The sequence below is a fragment of the Panthera pardus genome, unplaced genomic scaffold, assembly GCF_024362965.1.
Source record: "Panthera pardus isolate Hobbes unplaced genomic scaffold, ASM2436296v1 HiC_scaffold_25, whole genome shotgun sequence".
In the NCBI taxonomy this organism is placed as follows: Eukaryota; Metazoa; Chordata; class Mammalia; order Carnivora; family Felidae; genus Panthera; species Panthera pardus.
Window position 1 is genome coordinate 50,057,152 of NW_026526821.1, and position 18,221 is coordinate 50,075,372.

At 37.8% G+C, this 18,221-nt stretch overlaps 1 protein-coding gene across 4 annotated transcripts in view; it reads left to right on the top strand.

The window, feature by feature from the left end:
* Positions 1-17,910, top strand: part of GINS1 (GINS complex subunit 1) — a 28,707-nt gene extending 10,797 nt beyond the window's left edge. Inside the window, exons 3-7 of one of the 4 annotated variants that reach the window (XM_019437185.2) lie at positions 3,477-3,575; positions 4,105-4,195; positions 7,486-7,602; positions 13,817-13,891; positions 15,073-15,539. In XM_019437185.2, the coding sequence (XP_019292730.1) occupies positions 3,477-3,575; positions 4,105-4,195; positions 7,486-7,602; positions 13,817-13,891; positions 15,073-15,189 (499 nt within the window). In that variant the 3' untranslated portion in view covers positions 15,190-15,539. Of the gene's footprint in view, positions 1-3,476; positions 3,576-4,104; positions 4,196-7,485; positions 7,603-10,459; positions 11,048-13,816; positions 13,892-15,072; positions 15,540-17,340 lie in introns of those variants that run through there. The other 3 variants (XM_019437182.2, XM_019437183.2, XM_019437184.2) reach the window with 3 other exon arrangements.
* The last annotated feature ends 311 nt before the right edge of the window (positions 17,911-18,221 follow it).

Below are 18,221 nucleotides of genomic sequence, written 5' to 3' on the forward strand. Positions count from 1 at the left end.
GAGGTGGCACCTCATTGTGGTTTTGATTTTCATTTCCCTGATGATGAATGATGTTGAGCATCTTTTCAGGTGTCTGTTTGCCATCTGGATGTCTTCTTTGGAAAAGTGTCTATTTGTGTCTTCTGCCCATTTCTTCACTGGGTTATTTGTTTTTTGGGTGTTGAATTTGATATGTTCTTTATTTTTTTCTTTAATTAAAAAAAAATTTTTTTACGTTTATTCATTTTGAGAGAGACAGAGTGAGCAAGGGAGGGGCAGAGAGAGAGGGAGAGAGAGAATCCCAAGCAGGCCCCTCACTGTCAGCTTGGAGCCCGATGCAGGGCTCGACTCACAAAACATAAGATCATGACCGGAGCTGAAACTGAGAATCAGATGCTTCACTGACTGAGCCACCCAGGCGCCCCTAGTTTGATATGTTCTTTATACATTTTGGGTACTAACCGTTTATCTGATATGTCATTTGCAAATATCTTCTCCCATTCTGTCAGTTACCTTTTAGTTTTGTTAATTATTTACTTTGCTGTGCAGAAGATTTTCATCTTGATGAGGTCCCGATAGGTCATTTTTGCTTTTGTTTCCCTTGTCTCCAGAGACATGTCTAGTAAGAAGTTCCTGCTCCCAAGGTCAAAGAGATTGTTGCCTGTTTTTTCCTCTAGGATTTTGATGGTTTCCTATCTTACGTTTAGATCTTTCATCATTTTGAGTTTATTTTTGTGTATGATGTAAGAAAGTGGTCCAGTTCATTTGTGTGCATGTCACTGTCCAGTTTTCCCAACACCATTTGCTGAAGAGACTGTCTTTTTTCCACTGGATAGTCTTTCCTGCTTTGTTGAAGATTAGTTAGCCATACATTTGTGGGTCCATCTCTGGGTTCTCTATTCTATTCCCTTGATCCGAGTGTCTGTTTTTGTGCCAGTGCCATGCTGTATTGATGATTATAGCTTTGTAATACAGCTTGAAGTCCGGAATTGTGAAACATCCAGCTTTGGTTTTCTTTTTCAACATTACTTTGGCTATTTGAGGTCTTTTCTGGTTCCATACAAATTTTAGGATTGTTTGTTCTAGCTCTGTGAAGAATGCTGGTGTTGTTTTGATAGGGATTGCATTGAATATGCAAATTGCTTTGGGTAGTATTGACATTTTAACAATATTTGTTCTTCCAAACCATAAGCATGGAATGTTTTTCCATTTCTTTATGTCTTCTTCAGTTTCTTTCATAATCTGTCTATAATTTTCAGTGTACAGATCTTTTACCTCTTTGGTTAGGTTTATTCCTAGGTATTTTAAGGTTTTGGGGGCAATTGAAAATGAGATTGATTCCTCGATTCCTCTTTCTGCTGCTTCATTATTGGTGTATAGAAATGCAACTGATTTTCGTACGTTAATTTTATATCCTAAGACTTTGCTGAATTCATGTATCAGTTCTAGCAGTTTTTTGGTGGAGGTTTTCCACGTACAGTATCATGTCATCTGTGAAGACTGAAAGTTTGACTTCTTTGTGTTGTCTGATTGCTGAGGCTAGGCCTTCCAACACTTTGTTGAACAACAGTGGTGAGAGTGTACATCCCTGTCATATTCCTGACCTTAGGAGGAAAGCTCTGTTTTTCCCCGTTGAGGATGATGTTAGCTGTGGGTCTTTTGTATATGGCCATTATGAACTTGAGGCATGATCCCTTTGTCCCTAAAGAGGGTTTTGTGAGCGTTTTTATCAAGGAACGATGCTGTATTTTGTGAAATGCTTTTTCTGTACCTATTGAGAGAATCATGTGGTTCTTATCCTTTCTTTTATTAATGTACTGTACCACGTTGATTATTTTGGGGATCTTTAACCAGTCCTGCAGCCCAGGAATAAACCCCACTTGATGGTGGTGAATAATTATTTTAATGTATTGTTGGATTCAGTTTGCTAGTATCTTGTTGAGAATTTTTGCATCCATGTTCATCAGGGAAATTGGTCAGTAGTTCTCCTTTTTAATGGAGTCTTTGTCTGGTTTTGGAATCAGTGTAATGCTGGCTTCATAGAATGAATTTGGAAGTTTTCCTTCCATTTCTATTTTTTGGCACAGTTTCAAGAGAATAGGTGTTAACTCTTCATTAAATGTTTGGTAGAGTTCCCCTGGAAAGCCATCCGGCCCTGGACTCTTGTTTGTTGGATTCAATTTCTTTACTGGGTATGGGTCTGTTCAAATTTTCTATTTCTTCCTGTTTTCAGTTTTGGTAGTTTATATGTTTCTAGGAATTTACCCGTTTTTTCCAGATTGCCCAATTCGTTGGCATATAATTGTTCATAATATTCTCTTATTAATGATTGTATTTCTGCAGTGTTGGTTGTCATCTCTCCTCTTTTCATTCATGATTTACTTGAATCCTTTTTCTTTTTAATAAATCTAGCTATGGGTTTATCAATTTTGTTAATTCTTTCAAAGAACCAGCTGCTGGTTTCATTGATCTGTTCTACTGGCTTTTTTATTTTGATATCGTTGATTTCTGCTCTAATCTTTATTATTTCTCTTCTGCTAGTTTTGGGTTTTATTTGTTGTTCTTTTTCCATCTCCTTTAGGTGTGAGGTTAGGTTGTGTATGAGACATTTTTTTCCTTCTTTAGGAAGGTCTGAATTGCTACATACTTCCCTCTTAATTTATTATATACTTCCCTCTTGTTTTGTTTTTATTTTTGTTTTTTTTCCTATTTTTTTACGGTAAAATACAAATAACAAATTTGTCATCTTAATCATTTTAGTGCATATTCAATAGTATTAAATACGTGCATAATGTTACACAGCTATCTGCACCATTCATCCTCATAACCCTTCATCCTGTAATACTGAAACTCTGTGCCCATTAATTAATCTGGTTTTTAAATGTGATACTTAGCTAATATCTAAGGAGATGTACATTTTATAGGGTAAAACCAAAATTTTTCCCTCTCTGTGAAGAACACTGAAGTATAGGACATGCATGTAGTTGAAGATCAATAAATATTTGTGGGATGAGTGAAGGACCATTTTGACTCCGTTTTAGCTCACTTTATTCCAAGGATTTGGAAGAGTAGTTCCTTTTAAAATAAAAACATGATAAAAGACCATAATCTTAAACCATGATGTTAGGCTTGTCTCTTATACTAGCATGATAAAGGAATTCCAAAAGGTGAGTTAACACTATGTCTTTTGAAAACAATTGAGATTAATCAGTATGCAAAAATGCAAAATACCAAATGGTTAAATGAAATGCTAATAGCGTGATTTTAAGTAAATTAGTTAGCTTTTGGCTTTTTTATCTTTTAACATAATAAAAGCTCTGATGTGGAGGCAGGTACTATTTGGTTACATTAACTGTTGATTATATAAATGGGCAAAAACAAACATGGAAGTCCTTTGTCAGTTGGCTTTGAAAATTTTACTTAGCTAAAAATACATATTCATTCTTTTCTTCTTCTTTTTCTTTTTTAATGTTCTTTTCTTTAAATGTTCTTCCCAGGAATGAAGTGAAATCAGGTGGACAAAGTGATTTGATACCAACCATCAAATTTCGACACTGTTCCTTGTTAAGAAATCGACGCTGTGCTGTAGCATACCTGTAAGCTTCTCAGTTTTTGCTTGGAGTGGCAGGAAACAATGGAGGATTTTGCATGTGGTTTCCTAATTAACCATTTTGAAAGGATAACAGAAATTCTTACATTTGTTTTTCCTGGGCAAGCATTCTAAATACTTATCTTTTTTCCATTATGATTTTTTTAATCATGAAAAATGCAGTTTTCATAAAACTAGAATATTATGAAGAATATTATAAACCTCCCCCCCCCTCCAGGGAGCCATCATCTAAGTTTAACAATTTTTAACATTTTGCCATATTTGCTTCATCTTGTTTTATTTTTCTGTGCTAAATTAATGTAGAACATCATGGCCTTTTACCACTGAATATTTTAGTATGCATCTCTAAGAAATAAGGTCCTTTTTGGATCTTTTTTCACATGACCACTGTACCGTTCGCAAACATTGAGAAATGAAGAAGCCTTCACCACACCTGTCCTGTCCATATTTGTGTATCCCTGTTGTCCCAAAGGTGTCTTCTTATAGTTATGTGGTCTCATACCTTCTTGTCCTAGGTATGATCGACTGCTTCGGATCAGAGCACTCAGGTGGGAGTATGGCAGCGTCTTGCCAAATGCTTTACGGTTTCACATGTCTGCTGAAGAAGTAAGTTAGCACTGTTGTTCTCGTTTCTGATCTGGAAAATGCTGGTTCTGGCATTGTCCTGTGAAAGTATTTACAGTATTTCTCTTTGTGTTTAACATCTGTTTTTCAGCAATTTTTGGCTTGTATTTATTTGGTATATACTGTGATAAGAATTTAGGAGTAATTCTAAGTGCTATGTGGAAACTTCTGTTATTGACAAAGTAAAGGGTCCCATTATGTTACTTATTAGTGATGCATCAGTAGGATTAAAAACTGGCATTATTATTTAGATGAGTGTGTATGTGTGCATGTGCGCATGCCCTTTCCTAGTCAACATGAATACTCTTCATTTGTCCAGTCACTAAGGCACAGAGCTAGCCCAGTATTTAAGGACACAGGACTAGAGTCAAGTAAACCTAGGTTCAGACATTGTCCTTGTCACTATCTAATCTTGGGCAAGTTACTTGAGTTCTCTCTATGCCTGAATTCCCTCATTTACAAAATGAGGATGGTAGTACTTACCTGTAGCAGGTTTGCAGTAGCTTCTGACACTATGTAGAGTTAGACTGAACTTGATGGGCTAAGACTGCCCTCTGCAGACACCTGCCACAGGTTTTGGGTGTTCCCAGGGCCACTCTCCCTTGTGACTAAATGGCTATAAATTCAGGGGTTCCTGCTATCTTCTTTGGTTTGAGACTTTGAATCTCTTAATGTCAGTCCAACTTCCAGAGAGGAGAGGGGAGTTAGAGATGGCGCTCAGTCACATGGATAGTGATTCAAGCAATGGTGCGTGTGTGATGAAACCCCAGTAAAAATTCTGGACACCAAAGCTTGTGTGAGCCTCCCTGGTCGATAGTGCTTTGTGTGTACTGTTACACATCATTGTGCCAAGAGTATGATGTGTCATGATTCTATAGGGAGAGGACCCTAGAGCTTCATGTTTGCTTACTGTCAGGGAATAAGAATGTCCTGTTCTTTTCAAGGTCCTAGCCAGACTAAGAGTCGAATTTAACACAGGAGAAAAATCAAATTTAACTTCATACATACTGGGAATCCACACAGACATGGAAATTCCAAAGATAGTGAGGCAAAATGAGGTATACATGTTTTGTTTTTGTTTTTTCTTAAAGTAAGGTCTATACTCAGCATGGGTCTTGAACTCAAGACTCAGATCAACAGACACATGCTCTACTGGCTGAGCCAACCAGGCACCCTAAGAGTTAGGGGTTTAGGACTTCAAAGGGAAAGAATGTAAGTAATCCTTAGGAAGAATGAAAAAGAGCAGATATTTGGTAAACAGATCTTTGTTGGGCCCACAGAAACAATGAAACAGAGAGGACTTGCATCAAACTGTCCTTGCTAGGTTCTTCCTTGTCTACCATACCTTGTCCATAGCATAATATAGTTGTCTATGGTGGTAGCTCTCTTCCTAGAGCAGGTCCTCTATCTAAATTTTTTTAAGGCAGTTGTAGGGGAGGTAAAGAGCTTTTCCTGAATATGCTGGTTTATTTATTTATTTTTTTGAAAAAAAATTTTAATGTTTATTTTTGAGAGAGAGACGTAGCATGAATAGGGGAGGGACAAAGAGAAAGGGAAACCAAATCTGAAACAGGCTCCAGGCTCTGAGCTGTCAGTACAGAGCTCGACACCGGGCTTGAACTCACGAACTGTGAGATCATGACCTGAGCTGAAGTCTGGACGCTTAATCTACTGAGCCATCCAGGCACCCCTGAATCTACTTTTTAACTCAAAATAGTCTTCATGCCAAAGTGGCCCATTTTGGGGTGACCTGCCCTTGGCCCCTCTAGTACCCTCCCAGACCTCACTCTGTGTGTCTTCCTTTGGCTGGTTCTGATTATTATCCCTCTCGCTATGGTAAAATTGTGATTGTAAGTGTAGTGCTTTCTAGAGCTTTGTGAGTCATTCAGGTGCATTATTGAACCTGAGGTTGCATGCATGTGTACACACATACATACACACACACTTTCTAATGAGGGTTATGAAGGTGTTTTTCTGTGTAGTTTCTTAAGAGCTATGTTGTTTTACCTTTCACAAGGACATCTACAGTAGTGGCATTGGTTTTTGTATATAATGTTAAAAGTCAGCTTGCATTTTGGATATGGATATTGAGATGATCCAGCACCATTTAATTGGAAAGGAGGACCTCCTTTCCCCATTGCTCTGTGCATGGTACCACTTTTTTTCATAAATTGAGTATTAGTATATCTGGGGATTTAGGATAGGAGACTTTCCCTTGTGTTCTTTTAATTTATTTGTCCTTATGCCAGTTCTGTATTGTACCTTTATAAGTTGAGCAAGCATACCCATCTTGTTCTTCTTTTTCAATTGTCTCAACTGTTTTGGGCCCTTTGAATTTCCATGTAAATTTTAGACTCAATTTGTCAGGTTCTATTTTTTTTTAAATGAGATTTTGATTGAGATTGAATTGAATACATAGATGAGTTGATATTATAATACTGAATTGTGAATGTGGTAATCCCTCCATATATTTAGGTCTGTAATATGTTTCAACAATGAAAAAAATTAACAGATTTACTGAGGCAAAATTTACATGCATAAAATGTACTCTTTTAAAGTATCCAATTCAGTGTTTTTTAGTATATTCAGAGTTGTGCATCTACTAACAACATCTTATTCCAAGACATTTTCATCACCCCCAAAAGAAACTGTGTATCCATTATCAGTTATTTCATGTTTTCTCCTCTCTTCCCAGCCCCTGGAGATTACTAATCTACTTTCTCTCTTTATAGATTTGACTACTATGGGTTTTTCATATAGGTGGAATTATGTAATACGTGGCCTTTTGTGCCTTTCAGTTAGCATGTTTTTAAGATTATCTATGTTACTGACATTATCAGAACTCTATTCTGATGTGTGGCTAAATAATATTCCATTGTACAGATATACATACCTTATCCACTCATCAGTGATAAATACTTGGGTGTTTTTCTCAGCAGGGTTTTATGGTTTTCAGAAAAACCATCAATACAATTTGGAGAGATCATAATTCTGAAATGGTATATTTTTCATGGTTCTGCTTCTGGTCTGTGTTTAAGTATGCTGGCATATAAATTCTGTGAGAATGGAGATTTTTGTTCACTTGGTAAATGATCCATCCTAAATACCCAGAACAGGGCCTGGTTCACAGCAAGCAATACTTGTAGTTTAAATGAATGAATGGTCAGTAATGATCCATGTGGGGAAAGGTGCTATTTATAAAAGGATGAGTATACAGTTTTTGCAAGTTTCTTTCTTCTAATTTTGTCAAATGATCATCTCTGTGTTTGCAGATGGAGTGGTTCAATCATTATAAAAAGTCCCTTGCTACTTATATGAGGTCACTGGGAGGAGATGGAGGTTTGGACATCACACAAGATATGAAACCTCCGAAAAGCCTATATATAGAAGTAAGAATACCTTTTAAAATGGGTTTTTCTTTAATGAATAAATTGTGCTGACTTTTATCTAAAATGAGGGGTATGTATGAATATTTATTAACTTAACTTGAAACAGAAAGAAACATACATCCAAACCAAAAATGTTACCTGTAGGGGGATGGCGGGAATAGGATAGATTAGTGAAAATTGTTTTCTTTTCTTTTCTTTTTTTGAAAATTTTCTGAACATACCTATTTACACAGTGTTAACTTTGGAAACATGTATATATTTTACATATTGAAAAATTAAAGTAGAAAACCAACCTACAGATTTTGAAAGCAGAACAAAAATGAACCTGTGTTTCAAGTTGGTAGATTAGTCAAACAGGAATTATTTTAGTTTTTTGTTTTTTTTTTTTTTTAAGCTTATTTATTTACTTTGAGAGAGAGTCTTAAGCAGGCTCCATGTTGCCAGCACAGAACCCGATGCAGGGCTCTATCTCATGAACCGTGAGATCATGACCTGAGCCAGAATCAAGAGTTGAACGCTTAACCAATTGACTCAGTCACCCAGGCACCCACACCCCCAATGGATGTGTTCTGAGGATGAAAAGAATTACAGGGGTGCCTGGGTGGCTCAGTCAGTTAAGCTTTGGACTTTGGCTCAGGTCATGATCTCACAGTACACAAGTTTGAGCTCTGCATTGGGTTCTGTACTGATAGCACAGAGCCTGCTTCTGATTCTCTGTCTCCCTCTCTCTCTGCCCCTTTGCTGCATGGCACATGTGAGTGCATGTGCATTTTCTCTCTCAAAAATAAATAAACTTAAAAAAAGATGAAAAGAACATTTAAAAAAAATTTTTTTTAACATTATTTAAAAAACGGGGGTGCCTGGGTGGCTCAGTCGGTTAAGTGTCCAACTTCAGCTCAGGTCATGATCTCGTGGTTCGTGGGTTCGAGCCCCACATCAGGCTCTGTGCTGACAGCTCGGAGCCTGGAATCTGCTTTGAATCCTGTGTCTCCTTCTCTCTCTGCCCCTCCCCTGCTCGTTCTCTCTCTCTCTCTCTCTCTCTCTCTCTCTCTCTCTCTCTCTCTCTCTCAAAAATAAAAATTTAAAAAATTTTTTTAAAAAGATGAAAAGAATTGCAAAGAAATTTTAAACTGTTTTTAGTATAGTAATCATATTATTAGTAATGTCATTACTGTTCTTTTGAAACATTTTATATATTGGCAAATCAAGCAAAAAAGTAATGTCACCAGTAGCCAAGATTTTCTTTTTCCTTTTTTCTTTTCTTTTCTTATTTTATGTTATTTTGTTATTTTGTTTTATTTTATTTTATTTTATTTTATTTTATTTTATTTTATTTTATGTTTAATATAATTTTTTGTCAAGTTAACTAACATACAGTGTACATAGTATGCTCTTGGTTTTGGGGGTAGATTCCCATTATTCATCACTTACATACAACACCCAGTGCTCATCCCAACTCATGGCCTCCTCAATGCCCATCACCCATTTTCCCCTCTCCCCCACCCTCTCCCTCAACTCTCAGTTTGTTCTCTGTATTTAAGAATCTCTTATGGTTTGCCTCCCTCTCTGAAACTATTTTTCCCCCTTCCTTACTCCCATAGTCTTCTGGTAAGTTTCTCAAGTTCCACATATGAGTGAAAACATATGATATCCGTCTTTCTCTGACTGACTTATTTCACTTAGCATAGTACCCTCTAGTTCCATTCACATTGTTGCAGATGGCAGGATTTCATTCTTTCTCATTGTCAAGTAGTAGTCCATTATATATATAAATCTTCTTTATCCATTCTTTATCTTCTTTATTCACATCTTCTTTATCCATTCATCAATTGATGAATATTTGGGCTCTTTCCATAATTTGACTATTGTTGAAAGCACTGCTGTAAACATTGGGGTACATGTGCCCCTATGGATCAGCACTGCTGTATCCTTTGGATAAATTCCTAGTAGTGCTATTGCTGGGTCATAGTGTAGTTCTATTTTAAATTTTTTGAGGAACCTCCAGACTGTTTTCCAGAGTGGCTGCACCAGTTTGCATTCCCACCAACAGTGCAAGAGGGTTCCCGTTTCTCCACATCCTCACCAGCATCTGTTGTTTCCTGAGTTGTTAATTTTAGCCACTCTGACCGGTGTGAGGTGGTATCTCTGTGGTTTTGATTTGTATTTCCCTGATAATGGGTGATGTTGAGCATCTTTTCATGTGTCTGTTAGCCATCTGGATATCTTCTTTGGAAAAGTGTCTATTCATGTCTTCTGCCCATTTCTTCACTGGATCATTTGTTTTTCACGTGTTGAGTTTGGTTAAGTTGTTTATAGATTTTGGATAATAACCCTTTATCCAATATGTCATTTGCAAATACCTTCTCCCATTCTGTTGATTGTCTTTTAGTTTTGTTGATTGTTTCCTTTGCAGTTCAGAAGCTTTTTATCTTGATGTGATCCCAGTAGTTCATTTTTGCTTTATTACCCTTGACTTCAGTGACGTGTCAAGCAAGAAATTGCTGCAGCTGAGGTCAAAGAGAAGATTTTCAAAATAAGAAAAAATAGATTCAAATATTAAAATGAAAAAATTAAGTGAAAATTTTGTATTCCCAAACTGCAGTTCAAAATATCAGCATGGACTCATAGGGAATTATCTCTCTTTTTAAAAAAATGTTTCTTAGTCCACCGGAAAGATCTACGGACAACAACCAACCCAGTGCCAAGAACATCCAAGTTCTGGAGTCCAAATGCCATTTTCCACTAAAGGAAACCAGATTTAATGGTGGTGGGGCCAAGGGGGAGGAAGGTGGGAAAGGCTGATTCCAGGGTCTTAAGTAAAAGCACAAGCTGCATATGGAATTCCTTGTCTTTGTAGAAAGCAGAGTGTATCAAGGACTGCAAGCGGAGTGCTAAAACCATGGGAGCTGATTTGAAGGATCTCTCATTGGACAAAGAAGGAATAATCTGAGCCTCAAAATGATTAACTTCAGTGAATTGCATCACATCAGTTATGTGAGAAGCATGAATGCATAATGGTATCAAATAACAACAGTTAAAAAAAATAAAATCTTTTTGGTTCCCGTTAGAGAATATGAGGGATGCAAGTCATTTTGAAAAGTGGTAAATAGGGGCATCTGGGTGGCTCAGTTGGTTAATCATCTGACTTTGGCTAAAGTCATGATCTCTCTGTTTATGGGTTTGAGCCCCACATCGGGCTTTATGGTGACAACTCAGAGTCTGGAGCCTGCTTCAGATTCTATGTCTCCCTCTCTCTCTGCCCCTTGTTCTGTGTTTCTTTCTTTCAAAAATAAGTAAATATTAAAAAAGAAAAAAAGAAAAGTGCTAAATAAAAGAATGGGATCAACCATCTCTATCAGCCTTTACTGTACCCTGAGTTCTGTCTCAAGGTAGCCAAATAGCCAAATTGTTTACAAGGGAAATTCTTTTCTTCCTTTTCTTTCTTTTTTTTTCTTTCTTTTTCTTTTCTTTTTCTTTCTTCCTTCCTTCCTTCCTTCCTTCCTTCCTTCCTTTTTCTTTCTTTCCTTTCCTTTCCTTTCCTTTCCTTTCCTTCCTTTCCTTCCTTTCCTTCATTTCTTTCCTTTCTTTCTGTTTATTTTTTTTTTAATTTTTTTTAACGTTTTATTTATTTTTGAGACAGAGAGAGACAGAGCATGAACGGGGGAGGGGCAGAGAGAGAGGGAGACACAGAATCGGAAGCAGGCTCCAGGCTCTGAGCCATCAGCCCAGAGCCCGACGCGGGGCTCGAACTCACGGACCACGAGATCGTGACCTGAGCTGAAGTCGGAGGCTTAACCGACTGAGCCACCCAGGCGCCCCTCTTTCTGTTTATTTTTTAAGTAATCTCTACACCCGGAGTGCCTGGGTGGCTCAGTTGGTTAAGTGTCCAACTTCAGCTCAGATCATGATCTCATGGTTTGTGAGTTCAAGCCCCGCGTTGGTCTCTGTGCTTACAGCTCAGAGCCTGGAGCCTGCTTCGGATTCTGTGTTTCCCTCTCTCTCTGCCCCTCCCCTGCTCATGCTGTGTCTCTCTCAAAAATAAACATTTATAAATTGAAAAAATTAAAAAAAAAAAAAATCTCTGCACCTAACATGGAGCTCAAACTTACAACCCCAAGATCAAGAGTTGCATGCTCTACTGACTGAGTCAGCCAGGTGCCCTGGGGAATTTCTTCTTCATGGAAGAATTCTGGCTAATACAGCAGAAATAAAAGAACTACATTGATGCCATTTTGTAGCCTTAACGTGTGGAGGCAAATAGCTTCTAAAACTGGTAGGTGAAAGTTAGTAGAGATGATAATGATGAATATGGATGAGTACAGGTAATACCTACACCTGCTTGATCAATCTTAACATCCAGAAAGGAACAACCAGATGTTTTGTGCTTCATGAGGTCTTAGAAGAAGAGCTTAATAACATCATTTGCCAGAAAATCAAACCTGATCTGATCCAGCCTCTAGACCTAACTTCCAGTTTAGAGGAAATTCAGGGATAGAGGAACATGTTAAGTGACCCCACAAAGATCCACAACAAAATCTAGCTTTTGGGAAACTACTAAACAAACTACCCAGTTACTTTAACAAATAAATTGCCAAGGGGAGGAAGGAAAAGGGGAATAACTGTATAGATTAAAAGATGTGGAGACTTGTTAGAAACATGTAATGTGTAGCTTTTGTTGGATTCTGATTTGAACATGGCAGCTTTAAAAAAATTCATGAGACAAATGGGGAAATTTGGGTACTAACTGGATAGTTCATGATATGAAAATTATTAATGGGCACCTAGGTGGATCAGTTGGTTAACCATCTGACTCTTTGATCTCGGCTGAGGTCATGATCTCACTCTTTGTGGGGTGGATCCTGCTTAGAATTCTCTCTCTCCCTCTCTCTCTGCCCCTCCCCCACTTGCATGCATGCACATGTGTGTCTGAGCTTTTCATTCTCTCAAAATAAACATTTTTTTTTAATTATTAATAAGATGTGATAACAGTATCGAGATTATGCTTTTTAAAAAGAATCTTATACCTGAAACTAATACAACATTGTATGTTAACTAACTGGAATTAAAATAAAAAGTGAAAAATTTTTCAGTGAAACCAAAAGCTAATTCTTTGTGAACAAGATAAAATTAATAAACCTCTAACAAATTATAAATACACAAATAAAAAGAATCTTATTTTGTAGAAATAGATACTAAAATATTTATAGATGAAATGGTATCCAGGATTTGCTTCAAAATAATCCAGAAGTAGGTGAGGGAATAAGTTTGGCCACATCTTGATAATTGTTGATGCCAGTTGATGGAGTTTCATTGTATTAGTATTTTTACTTTTGAATATGTTCGAGATTTTCCATAATAAAAGTCTAAAGAAGCAAAAAGGTGGTAGTGGTGGTAGGGATTTTTCTTAAATAGTATTTCTTGAACTAAGTAAAATACCTTTGGGAGTCATGGTAAGTAAGATTCCAGAGGAATCAGGGCATGAAATTATCCTGGAAAAGTAGAAGACTGGAACTTGCTGTTGGGGTTGGCTTCATTCATAGCAATGTGAGAACTCAGTAGCACAAACTCCAGTCCTGAGTGCTCATGGGAGAGGAAAACTGTGGTCCTGGTGTCCTGTTGCAACACTGAGAATTGGAGTCAGTTGGTGATCTTGGCAGTTGCACACATGGTTTTCAAAAGGCTGCTTTACTCTCCCACCTTCTGACCAAGAGTCTCTCCTGATACTTAGGATGTGATTCTGCATCTGTTCTTTCATGGTGTACTTCTACCTATTCCTGGGAAAGAATCTGCATATTGAAGGAGATTGGAAGAATCTCTTTAAAACATTTTGGAGACTTACCTATGTCCTATTCTCAGATATTGTTATATTTTTGGAAGAACCTATAAGAGGCAAGTTGGAGTCAATCTAAAACATTTTCTTTTCTTTGTAGATACGTACTTTGATTTTTCAGGATTTGCAGAGGCAACACAATACATGATGTTGTATTCCCTCTGCAGCTCCCTGGGTTTTCTTGGTTGCAGCACAGACATACACATACATTTGGATATCTGCCATTCTTCTTCCTCCCCATCCAAACAGGACATTTGGCATCTCTAGAGGACCACAGTAAGGAATGCTAGGCCCATGTACACAGAGAAGAAACAAACAGAAAGTGACTTTATGGTTACTACATATTAAAAATAATTTCGATAAAACATCAGTTTTTCTTTTCAGGTGCGGTGTCTAAAAGACTATGGAGAATTTGAAGTTGATGATGGTACTTCAGTCCTATTAAAAAAAAATAGCCAGGTACTTCTCATCTTGAGATACTTTAAATCTTATAAGAGTGTTCAATGATGGAAATGTTAGAATCAGTAGCAAAATAAATGTTACCTTGTGATGATCATTTGTATCATAAGCATTATGCTTAGTATAAGATACCCTGTTTTGGCCATTTTCTGAATATAAAGACTTGAAGCAAATGTTGCATATTACTAAGAAAAAGTTAATTTATTAGATTATTGCATGTATTTAACACTAAGCATGTTCCTGGGAAATTATCACAATGGGCCTTATTCTGGGTAAGCGGGTTTGTTCTAGTTAAGGGCCTGTTAAATTGTTGGATTTAGCTACTTTCTTTGAATTTATTAAAAAGGTGGTAAGCACTCACTTTCATCTTGTACATCACCCTTTAAATCCTAGTTCTTTAACAAGCAAAGAGTATACGGATCAAAAATTTCTAAGTATTTAACATATAAACCTAATAGTTTAATAGAGAAAGACTGAAATTGTGAATCTCAATATATTGTTTTCTTAGAAATCATCAAGTTCACATTAGATGAGTTTTCACTTCATATGCATTCACATTAGCTAGATTTATTTTTATCCTGTCTTAATTGTTTGTAGTCACATTAGTGTAGGACAAAAAATGACCTAATAAAAACCACTCTTTCTTTCCTTCCCATTTTGTTTTCAGCCAATTAGTATCTAAAGCCCTTAAGTCATTGATGTCTTGTTTATGCCCTGGAGCAAAGTAATGCTGAGGTTATGTGGTTCCCTTAGGGTGAATTATTTTACTAGTACTCTTGGATCTTTTATTTCCTAAAAAATAAAAAAATTTTTTTAATGTTTAATTATTTTTGAGAGGGAGAGAGAGAGAGACAGAGCATGAGCAGGGGAGGGGCAGAGAGAGGGAGACACAGAATCTGGAGCAGGCTCCAGGCTCTGAGCTATCAGCACAGAGCCCGATGCGTGGCTCGAACTCATGATTTGTGAGATCATGACCTGAGCCGAAGTTGGACGTTCAACCGACTGAGCCACCCAAGCGCCCCAAAGTTTTAACATTTTAAAGACACATTTTCAGGGGACCCTAAAATCTTTGGTTGGTAAGGCAAAAATTTCCTTCCCAAGTATCCTCTTCGAAGTAGGATAATAATGAATAGAAAGCAGATGCTAAAGAAATGCTCTCATAAAAATCTGTCCTTCTGTAGGACCCAGCAGGAAGCTCTGATTCACAAGAGCAAAGCTATCCTCATAAAGCAAGACAGGAGAAAACTGCATCTCCAGCACCGTCCTGTTTGAATTTCTTTCTCAAGCTCTGTGGCTGATCTCCCCACCTAGTGTGCTGAGACGGTGATTTTTCACTGGAGTGCCCAGGTGGGCCTGGGGCAGTTGGAAACCAGCTGAGTCCCTCTTCCTGCTCCCCACTAAACAATTGTCACTCTCTGTGTGGACCATGCAGAAGCCTTTCCCTTGAGATGCTTTTGACTTGTCTCTCAGTATTGCCCTACCCTCAGGTATAAAAATGGAAAACAGTTTTATATGTTTTTTTTACCTACTATGTATTTATCTAGTATAATTGATATTAAAGGGATTTTTAAAATGTCTGACCACATCTAAAACCAGTTTTCTACAGTTTTCTGTAGAACCTGGTGTAGATCATTTATTAATAGGGGAAACATTTTTTTGCCATACCTTTTTTTTTTTTTTTTTTTTTTTTTTTTGGAGAGAGAGTGTACTCGGGAAAGGGGGAGAGGGAGAATGAGAGAGAATATTAAACAGGCTCCACACTCAGCACAGAGCCCAACTCTGGGCTAGGTCTCACCACCCTGGGATCATGACCTGAGTCGGAATCAAGTCAGACACTCAACTGACTGAGCCACTCAGGCGCCCCAGCATACATTTCTTTATACTTGTGCATATGGCAAGCATTTTCTGTTTGTTCAGAAATCAGAACCTCCTCCCTCTTTAAAGTAGGTATTAGAATAACTTGAACAACTCAATTTCCCCCCCTTTTTTTTTACATTTTATGTTCTCAAGGCATTTTAAAACCTCACTTAACAGTTTATTCAACGTTTTTTTTTTTTTTTTTTTTTTTTTGGGACAGAGAGAGACAGAGCATGAACGGGGGAGGAGCAGAGAGAGAGGGAGACACAGAATCGGAAACAGGCTCCAGGCTCCGAGCCATCAGCCCAGAGCCTGACGCGGGGCTCGAACTCACGGACCGCGAGATCGTGACCTGGCTGAAGTCGGACGCTTAACCGACTGCGCCACCCAGGCGCCCCCTAAAACCTCACTTAACAGTTTAGACAGCAGTGTGTCTTCAGCCCATGAGTCTTCCTGGCTGGTCAGGAGGGATTTGTTTAGTCACAGGCCTCATAATGAATGGGCCTGTGAACTGGTGAGGTGCACAGGGCCACTGAGCTACATTGCGCATCCTGGAATAATTTTGACAGTTTCTCCTGCTGCAGTTACTTTTTTATTTCTTTATTTTGAGAGAGAGGGCACACATAACGTGCTTGTGAGCAGTGGAGGGGCAGAGAGAGAGGATCCCAAGCAGGCTCATGCTGTCAGTTCAGAGTGGGGCTTGATCCCGTAAACTGTGAGATCATGACCTGAGCTGAAATCCAGAGTCAGACACCCAGGTGCCCTTGCAGTTACTTTCTAAGAGTATTTGCTCATACTTTTCTGACGTAGCATTTGTAGTTTTTACCCAAGTATGTCTGTCTTTTCTTTGAGGTTTCTTTGGTCACCTGTGAGCTTGGAAAGTTTTCCTGCCCTGCTTCTTGCACCTCCTCAGCCCAGACTTCAGTAAACATTTCGTTTTAAGTCTCTGTGCTTTGAGGGAGTCAGACAGGAAGGCTCCTTTCTGTCTCAGAAGGAGAGTGGTTTCTTAGGAGGACACAGAGGGCAAGCATTAGCTGGATACCAGTGTCACAAGCAGTGTGTGAACAGCACCCATGTTGTAGGTTGCAGATACTTTTAATCCTTGTACAATATAGGAGGAAAGTTGCCACTGTTGTTACTAGAAGAATAAATGTTCCGACTCAATACTAGAGAAAGCTTAATGGGGAAGATGCTCCTTTCCCTGGTCTTATTAACGAACTGCTGTCACATTTGTAATCCACTGCCACAGAATCTCACCCCTGGATTTTCTGTGCATAAATCCCAAAATGTAGACACTAAGCAAAATTCATACTGGAATGCAGAATTCTTCAGTTTAAATTGAACTTAAGCAAACTATGAATTTGTTTATAAAAATCAGAATTCAGTGTGGTTCTAAGTGGCATCAATTTTCAGTTGATTAAAGTAGCAAATATACTTGTTTAGCTTTTAACTGCTTAGCTGTTTGAAAAATATGTAATCAAATTGCTGCTTTTTAATGATGCAAAATGTAATTTTAAATTCTTTTCCAATCGTTTCTTTTCTCTCCTCTTCCCCCCCCCCCCCCCACGCCCCCACACCCCGATTCCTCTCAGCACTTCTTACCTAGGTGGAAGTGTGAGCAGCTGGTCAGACAGGGCATTCTGGAGCATGTGCTGTCCTGACGTTGGGCTGAGATGCTGCCAGGCTTTTCCCCATGGTGTGAGGCAGAGCCAAGACACGGAAAGTTCTACATGTCCTTCTCCACCTTCCCCTGTTTGGTTTTAAAAGTTACAGACATTCATGAAGATAAACAGGAATATCTGGCTGAGGAGTATCCTTTTGTACAGGATTCTTCTTCCTCTTTGTAATAAGCTCTATCTATAATCCTAACATTCCTGTAGTTATTAAAGTGTGTTTTTTAACAATTTTTTAATGAAAGTAATGAAAATGAAATGTAATGCAAAAGTAATGAAAGTATTTGAATTTCTTAGTTTTTCCCCCAATAGTAATGATTATTTTCATTAATGAACATCTCTGATGTTGCCCACAGTATAGTATACTAAGTCATAAAACATAAAGTACAAATCCAAGGAAGGTAGTAATACCTTTCCTAAGTTACAAAACTTTGGCAAATTAATACAGTATTCTTTAATACGATAAAATCCTTTTTTGTTGTTGTTGGAGTCATGTATTACTCTAGTGATAATTTTCACTCCAAAAATGTCATTTAAGTACCAAAAGAAAACACTGTGGTTTTTAATCGTTGTCTATAGCAGAGCAAGTTATTTTATACAAATTAATATGTCTTTTAAAACTATGCAACTTCTCCTTTTAAAGAGCATTCCTTCAGGAGCACCTGACTAGCTCAGTTGGAAGAGTATGCAACTCTTGATTTCAGGTGTCGTGAGTTTGAGCCCCATGTTGGGTGAAGAGATTACTTAAATAAAAATAAAACTTTAAAAAAATAAGTGTCTGACTTCAGCTCACGTCATGA